Below are 12,323 nucleotides of genomic sequence, written 5' to 3'. Positions count from 1 at the left end.
AAATTGAAATTAAAAGAGAATGTGTTATTATAAATAAAATTGAAATTAACAGAGAGAATATGTGTTATTATAAATCAAATTGAAATTAAGAGACAATATGTGTTATTATATATAAAATTGAAATTAAAAGAGAATATGTGTTATTATAAATAAAATTGAAATTAACAGAGAGAATATGTGTTATTATAAATAAAATTGAAATTAACAGAGAGAATATGTGTTATTATAAATCAAATTGAAATTAAAAGAGACAATATGTGTTATTATATATAAAATTGAAATTAAAAGAGAATATGTGTTATTATAAATCAAATTGAAATTAACAGAGAGAATATGTGTTATTATAAATAAAATTGAAATTAACAGAGAGAATATGTGTTATTATAAATAAAAATGAAATTAAAAGAGAGAATATGTGTTATTATAAATCAAATTGAAATTAAAAGAGAGAATATGTGTTATTATAAATAAAAATGAAATTAAAAGAGAGAATATGTGTTATTATAAATCAAATTGAAATTAACAGAGAGAATATGTGTTATTATAAATAAAATTGAAATTAAAAGAGAGAATATGTGTTACTATAAATCAAATTGAAATTAACAGAGAGAATATGTGTTATTATAAATAAAATTGAAATTAACAGAGAGAATATGTGTTATTATAAATAAAAATGAAATTAACAGAGAGAATATGTTATTATAAATAAAAATGAAATTAAAAGAGAAATATGTGTTATTATAAATAAAATTGAAATTAAAAGAGAGAATATGTGTTATTATAAATAAAATTGAAATTAAAAGAGAATATGTTATTATAAATAAAATTGAAATTAAAAAGAGAGAATATGTGTTATTATAAATAAAATTGAAATTAAAAGAGAGAATATGTGTTATATAAATAAAATTGAAATTAAAAGAGAGAATATGTTATTATAAATAAAATTGAAATTAAAAGAGAGAATATGTGTTATAAAATCAAATTGAAATTAACAGAGAGAATATGTGTTATTATAAATAAAATTGAAATTAACAGAGAGAATATGTGTTATTATAAATAAAATTGAAATTAAAAGAGAATATGTGTTATTATAAATAAAATTGAAATTAACAGAGAGAATATGTGTTATTATAAATAAAAATGAAATTAACAGAGAGAATATGTGTTATTATAAATAAAAATGAAATTAAAAGAGAGAATATGTGTTATTATAAATAAAATTGAAATTAACAGAGAGAATATGTGTTATTATAAATAAAAATGAAATTAAAAGAGAGAATATGTTATTATAAATCAAATTGAAATTAAAAGAGAGAATATGTGTTATTATAAATAAAAAAAATTAAAAGAGAGAATATGTGTTATTATAAATAAAATTGAAATTAAAAAGAGAGAATATGTGTTATTATAAATAAAATTGAAATTAAAAGAGAGAATATGTGTTATTATAAATAAAATTGAAATTAAAAGAGAGGAATATGTGTTATTATAAATAAAATTGAAATTAAAAGAGAGAATATGTGTTATTATAAATAAAATTGAAATTAAAAGAGAGAATATGTGTTATTATAAATAAAATTGAAATTAAAAGAGAGAATATGTGTTATTATAAATAAAATTGAAATTAACAGAGAGAATATGTGTTATTATAAATACAATTGAAATTAACAGAGAATATGTGTTATTATAAATCAAATTGAAATTAACAGAGAGAATATGTGTTATTATAAATAAAATTGAAATTAAAAGAGAGAATATGTGTTATTATAAATAAATTGAAATTAAAAGAGAGAATATGTGTTATTATAAATAAAATTGAAATTAACAGAGAGAATATGTGTTATTATAAATACAATTGAAATTAACAGAGAAATATGTGTTATTATAAATAAATTGAAATTAACAGAGAGAATATGTGTTTATAAATAAAATTGAAATTAAAAGAGAATATGTGTTAAATAAATAAAATTGAAATGAAAAAGAGAGAATATGTGTTATTATAAATAAAAATGAAATTAAAAGAGAGAATATGTGTTATTATAAATCAAATTGAAATGAAAAGAGAGAATATGTGTTATTATAAATCAAAATGAAATTAAAAGAGAGAATATGTGTTATTATAAATCAAATTGAAATTAACAGAGAGAATATGTGTTATTATAAATAAAAATGAAATTAAAAGAGAGAATATGTGTTATTATAAATAAAATTGAAATTAAAAGAGAGAATATGTGTTATTATAAATAAAAATGAAATTAAAAGAGAGAATATGTGTTATTATAAATAAAATTGAAATTAAAAGAGAGAATATGTGTTATTATAAATAAAATTGAAATTAAAAGAGAGAATATGTGTTATTATAAATAAAATTGAAATTAAAAGAGAGAATATGTGTTATTATAAATCAAATTGAAATTAAAAAGAGAGAATATGTTTATTATAAATAAAATTGAAATTAAAAGAGAGAATATGTGTTATTATAAATCAAATTGAAATTAACAGAGAGAATATGTGTTATTATAAATAAAATTGAAATTAACAGAGAGAATATGTGTTATTATAAATAAAATTGAAATTAAAAGAGAATATGTGTTATTATAAATAAAATTGAAATTAACAGAGAGAATATGTGTTATTATAAATAAAAATGAAATTAACAGAGAGAATATGTGTTATTATAAATAAAAATGAAATTAAAAGAGAGAATATGTGTTATTATAAATAAAATTGAAATTAACAGAGAGAATATGTGTTATTATAAATAAAAATGAAATTAAAAGAGAGAATATGTGTTATTATAAATCAAATTGAAATTAAAAGAGAGAATATGTGTTATTATAAATAAAAATGAAATTAAAAGAGAGAATATGTGTTATTATAAATAAAATTGAAATTAAAAGAGAGAATATGTGTTATTATAAATAAAATTGAAATTAAAAGAGAGAATATGTGTTATTATAAATAAAATTGAAATTAAAAGAGAGAATATGTGTATTATAAATAAAATTGAAATTAAAAAGAGAGAATATGTGTTATTATAAATAAAATTGAAATTAAAAGAGAATATGTGTTATTATAAATAAAATTGAAATTAAAAGAGAGAATATGTGTTATTATAAATAAAATTGAAATTAACAGAGAGAATATGTGTTATTATAAATACAATTGAAATTAACAGAGAGAATATGTGTTATTATAAATAAAATTGAAATTAACAGAGAGAATATGTGTTATTATAAATAAAATTGAAATTAAAAGAGAGAATATGTGTTATTATAAATAAAATTGAAATTAAAAGAGAGAATATGTGTTATTATAAATAAAATTGAAATTAACAGAGAGAATATGTGTTATTATAAATACAATTGAAATTAACAGAGAGAATATGTGTTATTATAAATAAAATTGAAATTAACAGAGAGAATATGTGTTATTATAAATAAAATTGAAATTAAAAGAGAATATGTGTTATTATAAATAAAATTGAAATGAAAAGAGAGAATATGTGTTATTATAAATAAAAATGAAATTAAAAGAGAGAATATGTGTTATTATAAATCAAATTGAAATGAAAAGAGAGAATATGTGTTATTATAAATAAAAATGAAATTAAAAGAGAGAATATGTGTTATTATAAATCAAATTGAAATTAACAGAGAGAATATGTGTTATTATAAATAAAAATGAAATTAAAAGAGAGAATATGTGTTATTATAAATAAAATTGAAATTAAAAGAGAGAATATGTGTTATTATAAATAAAAATGAAATTAAAAGAGAGAATATGTGTTATTATAAATAAAATTGAAATTAAAAGAGAGAATATGTGTTATTATAAATAAAATTGAAATTAAAAGAGAGAATATGTGTTATTATAAATAAAATTGAAATTAAAAGAGAGAATATGTGTTATTATAAATCAAATTGAAATTAAAAGAGAGAATATGTGTTATTATAAATCAAATTGAAATTAAAAGAGAGAATATGTGTTATTATAAATAAAATTGAAATTAACAGAGAGAATATGTGTTATTATAAATAAAATTGAAATTAACAGAGAGAATATGTGTTATTATAAATAAAATTGAAATTAAAAGAGAATGTGTTATTATAAATAAAATTGAAATTAACAGAGAGAATATGTGTTATTATAAATAAAATTGAAATTAACAGAGAGAATATGTGTTATTATAAATAAAATTGAAATTAAAAGAGAATATGTGTTATTATAAATAAAAATGAAATTAAAAGAGAATATGTGTTATTATAAATAAAATTGAAATTAAAAGAGAGAATATGTGTTATTATAAATAAAAATTGAAATTAAAAGAGAGAATATGTGTTATTATAAATAAAATTGAAATTAACAGAGAGAATATGTGTTATTATAAATAAAAATTGAAATTAACAGAGAGAATATGTGTTATTATAAATAAAATTGAAATTAACAGAGAGAATATGTGTTATTATAAATAAAATTGAAATTAAAAGAGAGAATATGTGTTATTATAAATAAAATTGAAATTAACAGAGAGAATATGTGTTATTATAAATAAAATTGAAATTAACAGAGAGAATATGTGTTATTATAAATAAAATTGAAATTAACAGAGAGAATATGTGTTATTATAAATAAAATTGAAATTAAAAGAGAGAATATGTTATTATAAATAAAATTGAAATTAAAAGAGAGAATATGTGTTATTATAAATAAAATTGAAATTAAAAGAGAGAATATGTGTTATTATAAATAAAATTGAAATTAAAAAGAGAGAATATGTGTTATTATAAATAAAATTGAAATTAAAGAGAGAATATGTGTTATTATAAATAAAATTGAAATTAAAAAGAGAGAATATGTGTTATTATAAATAAAAATTGAAATTAAAAGAGAGAATATGTGTTATTATAAATCAAATTGAAATTAACAGAGAGATATGTGTTATTATAAATAAAATTGAAATTAACAGAGAGAATATGTGTTATTATAAATAAAATTGAAATTAAAAGAGAATATGTGTTATTATAAATAAAATTGAAATTAACAGAGAGAATATGTTTATTATAAATAAAAATGAAATTAACAGAGAGAATATGTGTTATTATAAATAAAAATGAAATTAAAAGAGAGAATATGTGTTATTATAAATAAAATTGAAATTAACAGAGAGAATATGTGTTATTATAAATAAAAATGAAATTAAAAGAGAGAATATGTGTTATTATAAATCAAATTGAAATTAAAAGAGAGAATATGTGTTATTATAAATAAAAATGAAATTAAAAGAGAGATATGTGTTATTATAAATAAAATTGAAATTAAAAAGAGAATATGTGTTATTATAAATAAAATTGAAATTAAAAGAGAGAATATGTGTTATTATAAATAAAATTGAAATTAAAAGAGAGAATATGTGTTATTATAAATAAAATTGAAATTAAAAGAGAGAATATGTGTTATTATAAATAAAATTGAAATTAAAAGAGAGAATATGTGTATTATAAATAAAATTGAAATTAAAAGAGAGAATATGTTATTATAAATAAAATTGAAATTAACAGAGAGAATATGTGTTATTATAAATACAATTGAAATTAACAGAGAGAATATGTGTTATTATAAATAAAATTGAAATTAACAGAGAGAATATGTGTTATTATAAATAAAATTGAAATTAAAAGAGAGAATATGTGTTATTATAAATAAAATTGAAATTAAAAGAGAGAATATGTGTTATTATAAATAAAATTGAAATTAACAGAGAGAATATGTGTTATTATAAATACAATTGAAATTAACAGAGAGAATATGTGTTATTATAAATAAAATTGAAATTAACAGAGAATATGTGTTATTATAAATAAAATTGAAATTAAAAGAGAATATGTGTTATTATAAATAAAATTGAAATGAAAAGAGAGAATATGTGTTATATAAATAAAAATGAAATTAAAAGAGAGAAATATGTGTTATTATAAATCAAATTGAAATGAAAAGAGAGAATATGTGTTATTATAAATAAAAAAATGAAATTAAAAGAGAGAATATGTGTTATTATAAATCAAATTGAAATTAACAGAGAGAATATGTGTTATTATAAATAAAAATGAAATTAAAAGAGAGAATATGTGTTATTATAAATAAAATTGAAATTAAAAGAGAGAATATGTGTTATTATAAATAAAAATGAAATTAAAAGAGAGAATATGTGTTATTATAAATAAAATTGAAATTAAAAGAGAGAATATGTGTTATTATAAATAAAATTGAAATTAAAAGAGAGAATATGTGTTATTATAAATAAAATTGAAATTAAAAGAGAGAATATGTGTTATTATAAATCAAATTGAAATTAAAAGAGAGAATATGTGTTATTATAAATCAAATTGAAATTAAAAGAGAGAATATGTGTTATTATAAATAAAATTGAAATTAACAGAGAGAATATGTGTTATTATAAATAAAATTGAAATTAACAGAGAGAATATGTGTTATTATAAATAAAATTGAAATTAAAAGAGAATGTGTTATTATAAATAAAATTGAAATTAACAGAGAGAATATGTGTTATTATAAATAAAATTGAAATTAACAGAGAGAATATGTGTTATTATAAATAAAATTGAAATTAAAAGAGAATATGTGTTATTATAAATAAAATTGAAATTAAAAGAGAATATGTGTTATTATAAATAAAATTGAAATTAAAAGAGAGAATATGTGTTATTATAAATAAAATTGAAATTAAAAGAGAGAATATGTGTTATTATAAATAAAATTGAAATTAACAGAGAGAATATGTGTTATTATAAATACAATTGAAATTAACAGAGAGAATATGTGTTATTATAAATAAAATTGAAATTAACAGAGAGAATATGTGTTATTATAAATAAAATTGAAATTAAAAGAGAGAATATGTGTTATTATAAATAAAATTGAAATTAACAGAGAGAATATGTGTTATTATAAATAAAATTGAAATTAACAGAGAGAATATGTGTTATTATAAATAAAATTGAAATTAACAGAGAGAATATGTGTTATTATAAATAAAATTGAAATTAAAAGAGAGAATATGTGTTATTATAAATAAAATTGAAATTAAAAGAGAGAATATGTGTTATTATAAATAAAATTGAAATTAAAAGAGAGAATATGTGTTATTATAAATAAAATTGAAATTAAAAGAGAGAATATGTGTTATTATAAATAAAATTGAAATTAAAAGAGAGAATATGTGTTATTATAAATCAAATTGAAATTAAAAGAGAGAATATGTGTTATTATAAATCAAATTGAAATTAAAAGAGAGAATATGTGTTATTATAAATAAAATTGAAATTAACAGAGAGAATATGTGTTATTATAAATAAAATTGAAATTAACAGAGAGAATATGTGTTATTATAAATAAAATTGAAATTAAAAGAGAGAATATGTGTTATTATAAATAAAATTGAAATTAACAGAGAGAATATGTGTTATTATAAATACAATTGAAATTAACAGAGACAATATGTGTTATTATAAATAAAATTGAAATTAACAGAGAGAATATGTGTTATTATAAATACAATTGAAATTAACAGAGAGAATATGTGTTATTATAAATCAAATTGAAATTAACAGAGAGAATATGTGTTATTATAAATAAAATTGAAATTAAAAGAGAATATGTGTTATTATAAATCAAATTGAAATTAAAAGAGAATATGTGTTATTATAAATAAAAATTGAAATTAAAAGAGAATATGTGTTATTATAAATAAAATTGAAATTAACAGAGAAATATGTGTTATTATAAATAAAATTGAAATTAAAAGAGAGAATATGTTATTATAAATCAAATTGAAATTAACAGAGAGAATATGTGTTATTATAAATCAAATTGAAATTAACAGAGAGAATATGTGTTATTATAAATAAAATTGAAATTAACAGAGAGAATATGTGTTATTATAAATAAAATTGAAATTAACAGAGAGAATATGTGTTATTATAAATAAAATTGAAATTAACAGAGAGAATATGTGTTATTATAAATAAAATTGAAATTAACAGAGAGAATATGTGTTATTATAAATCAAATTGAAATTAACAGAGAGAATATGTGTTATTATAAATAAAATAAAATTAACAGAGAGAATATGTGTTATTATAAATAAAATTGAAATTAACAGAGAGAATATGTGTTATTATAAATAAAATTGAAATTAACAGAGAGAATATGTGTTATTATAAATAAAATTGAAATTAACAGAGAGAATATGTGTTATTATAAATAAAATTGAAATTAACAGAGAGAATATGTGTTATTATAAATAAAATTGAAATTAACAGAGAGAATATGTGTTATTATAAATAAAATTGAAATTAACAGAGAGAATATGATTATAAATAAAATTGAAATTAAAAGAGAATATGTGTTATTATAAATAAAATTGAAATTAAAAGAGAATATGTGTTATTATAAATAAAATTGAAATTAACAGAGAGAATAGGTGTTATTATAAATAAAAATTGAAATTAAAAGAGAGAATATGTGTTATTATAAATCAAATTGAAATTAACAGAGAGAATATGTGTTATTATAAATAAATTGAAATTAACAGAAATATAATAAATCAGAAATTAACAGAGAGAATATGTGTTATTATAAATAAAATTGAAATTAACAGAGAGAATAAATCAAATTGAAATTAACAGAGAATATGTGTTATTATAAATAAAATTGAAATTAACAGAGAGAATATGTGTTATTATAAATAAAATTGAAATTAACAGAGAGAATATGTGTTATTATAAATAAAATTGAAATTAACAGAGAGAATATGTGTTATTATAAATAAAATTGAAATTAAAGAGAGAATATGTGTTATTATAAATAAAATTGAAATTAACAGAGAGAATATGTGTTATTATAAATACAATTGAAATTGAAATTAACAGAAATTAACAGAGAATATGTGTTATTATAAATAAAATTGAAATTAACAGAGAGAATATGTGTTATTATAAATAAAATTGAAATTAACAGAGAGAATATGTGTTATTATAAATAAAATTGAAATTAACATTATAAATAAAATTGAAATTAACAGAGAGAATATGTGTTATTATAAATAAAATTGAAATTAAAGAGAGAATATGTGTTATTATAAATAAAATTGAAATTAACAGAGAGAATATGTGTTATTATAAATAAAATTGAAATTAACAGAGAGAATATGTGTTATTATAAATCAAATTGAAATTAACAGAGAGTGTTATTATAAATACAATTGAAATTAACAGAGAGAATATGTGTTATTATAAATCAAATTGAAATTAACAGAGAGAATATGTGTTATTATAAATAAAATTGAAATTAAAAGAGAGAATATGTGTTATTATAAATAAAATTGAAATTAACAGAGAGAATATATTATAAATAAAATTGAAATTAACAGAGAGAATATGTGTTATTATAATTCAAATTGAAATATAACATAAATAAAATTGAAATTAACAGAATATGTGTTATTATAAATAAAATTGAAATTAACAGAGAGAATATGTGTTATTATAAATAAAATTGAAATTAAAAGAGAGAATATGTGTTTATAAATAAAATAAATCAAATATGAAAAATTTGAAATTAAAAGAGAATATGTGTTATTATAAATCAAATTGAAATTAAAAATCAAATTGAAATTAACAGAGAATATGTGTTATTATAAATAAAAATGAAATTAACAGAGAGAATATGTGTTATTATAAATAAAATTGAAATTAAAAGAGAGAATATGTGTTATTATAAATAAAATTGAAATTAACAGAGAGAATATGTGCTATTATATATAATTCAACCTTGTACTTATTTAGCATTTCTCTGAAAATATTAAATACTTAAAACAGAAGGATGCTTATTTGACCAAAAAAATGTAAATGATTATGAATTGTTATTAATGGGCTTTCTTCAGTCCTCTTCTCGAGGTTAAAAACAATGCGACGCCAAACATGAGAGATAGAAGCAGCACAAGTTCACTGCAAAGCTGATATCAAAAGGTGTCGCCTGACTAGAAGTCTGAACCAAATTACATTACCTAGGCTTTGCTTCAAAGTAGTTCACTATGTAGGGAGTAGGGTGCCATTTGGGATGTAGACTCAGTACACCGTTGGCTAATGGGAGACAGGGAGTTGTTGCACCCTATTCCCTATATAGTGCACTACTTTAGACCAGAGCCCTATTCCCTATATAGTGCACTACTTTTGATCAGGGCCCTATTCCCTATATAGTGCACTACTTTAGACCAGAGCCCTATTCCCAATATAGTGCACTACTTTAGACCAGAGCCCTATTCCCAATATAGTGCACTACTTTAGACCAGAGCCCTATTTCCAATATAGTGCACTACTTTAGACCAGAGCCCTATTCCCTATATAGTGCACTGCTTTTGACCAGAGCCCTATTCCCTATATAGTGCACTACTTTAGACCAGAGCCCTATTCCCTATATAGTGCACTACTTTAGACCAGAGCCCTATTCCCTATATAGTGCACTACTTTAGACCAGAGCCCTATTCCCTATATAGTGGTACTACTATAGACCAGAGCCCTATTCCCTATATAGTGGTACTACTTTAGACCAGAGCCCTATTCCCTATATAGTGGTACTACTATAGACCAGGGCCCTATTCCCTATATATAGTGCACTACTTTACACCAGAGCCCTATTCCCTATATAGTGGTACTACTATAGACCAGAGCCCTATTCCCTATATAGTGCACTACTATAGACCAGAGCCCTATAGAACCCTATTCCCTATATAGTGAACTACTATAGACCAGAGCCCTATTCACTATATAGTGCACTACTATAGGCCAGGGCCCTATAGAACCCTATTCCCTATATAGTGAACTACTATAGACCAGAGCCCTATTCCCTATATAGTGAACTACTATAGACCAGAGCCCTATTCCCTATATAGTGAACTACTATAGACCAGAGCCCTATTCCCTATATAGTGCACTACTATAGGCCAGGGCCCTATTGAACCCTATTCCCTATATAGTGAACTACTATAGACCAGAGCCCTATTCCCTATATAGTGCACTACTATAGACCAGAGCCCTATTCCCTATATAGTGCACTACTATAGACCAGAGCCCTATTCCCTATATAGTGGTACTACTTTAGACCAGAGCCCTATTCCCTATATAGTGCACTACTTTAGACCATAGCCCTATTCCCTATATAGTGCACTACTATAGACCAGAGCCCTATTCCCTATATAGTGGTACTACTATAGACCAGAGCCCTATTCCCTATATAGTGCATAGACCAGAGCCCTACTTTTTTGAGACCAGAGCCCTATTCCCTATATAGTGGTACTACTATAGACCAGAGCCCTATTCCCTATATAGTGGTACTACTATAGACCAGAGCCCTATTCCCTATATAGTGGTACTACTATAGACCAGAGCCCTATTCCCTATATAGTGCACTACCTTAGACCAGAGCCCTATTCCCTATATAGTGGTACTACTATAGACCAGAGCCCTATTCCCTATATAGTGGTACTACTATAGACCAGAGCCCCATTCCCTATATAGTGCACTACTATAGACCAGAGCCCTATTCCCTATATAGTGGTACTACTATAGACCAGAGCCCTATTCCCTATATAGTGGTACTACTATAGACCAGAGCCATGTGGACAGTCAATTAAAATAAAATAAATAAAAGTGCATTGTTATAGGCAATAGGGTGCAACAGTTACACACTTTGCTGATGAGGGAAATGGACTTCAGGGCATTGTCGCTGACGTTGATAACCCTGAGATTCCTCAGGATCCCAATCCCGTGACACAGAGATTCCGTCAGGGTCAGGTCGGTCAGTAGGTTACCACTCAGGTCCAGGTACACCATTTGGGTCAACAGGAGAGAGGTCAGACACGGCATCACAAACACCTGGAGGAGAGACACATGTTTCATTGGTTTGTAATTCCCCGTTGACCAATCAGACACGGCATCACAAAACACCTGGAGGAGACACATGTGTTTCATTGGTTTGTAATTCATGTCACAAAACACCTGGAGGAGACATGTGTTCATTGGTTTGTAATTCCCGTTGACCAATCAGACACGGCATCACAAAACACCTGGAGGAGACACATGTGTTTCATTGGTTTGTAATTCCCGTTGACCAATCGTCACAAAACACCTGACCAATCAGACACGGCATCACAAAACACCTGGAGGAGACACATGTGTTTCATTGGTTTGTAATTCCCGTTGACCAATCAGACACGGCATCACATACACCTGGAGGAGAGACAC

General features: G+C 21.7%; 1 protein-coding gene across 1 annotated transcript in view; it reads right to left on the bottom strand.

Moving 5' to 3' along the window:
* The window catches only part of tlr2 (toll-like receptor 2), a 21,194-nt gene extending 9,137 nt beyond the window's left edge, over positions 1-12,057 (bottom strand). Inside the window, exon 1 of the mRNA XM_046328494.1 lies at positions 11,769-12,057. Within this exon, the coding sequence (XP_046184450.1) occupies positions 11,769-12,050 (282 nt within the window). The 5' untranslated portion in view covers positions 12,051-12,057. The remainder of the gene's footprint in view (positions 1-11,768) is intronic.
* Between the last annotated feature and the right edge of the window lie 266 nt (positions 12,058-12,323).

The sequence above is a fragment of the Oncorhynchus gorbuscha genome, linkage group LG25 (genome assembly GCF_021184085.1).
Source record: "Oncorhynchus gorbuscha isolate QuinsamMale2020 ecotype Even-year linkage group LG25, OgorEven_v1.0, whole genome shotgun sequence".
Lineage (NCBI taxonomy): Eukaryota > Metazoa > Chordata > Actinopteri > Salmoniformes > Salmonidae > Oncorhynchus > Oncorhynchus gorbuscha.
This window is presented reverse-complemented; position numbering and strand designations above follow the sequence as displayed.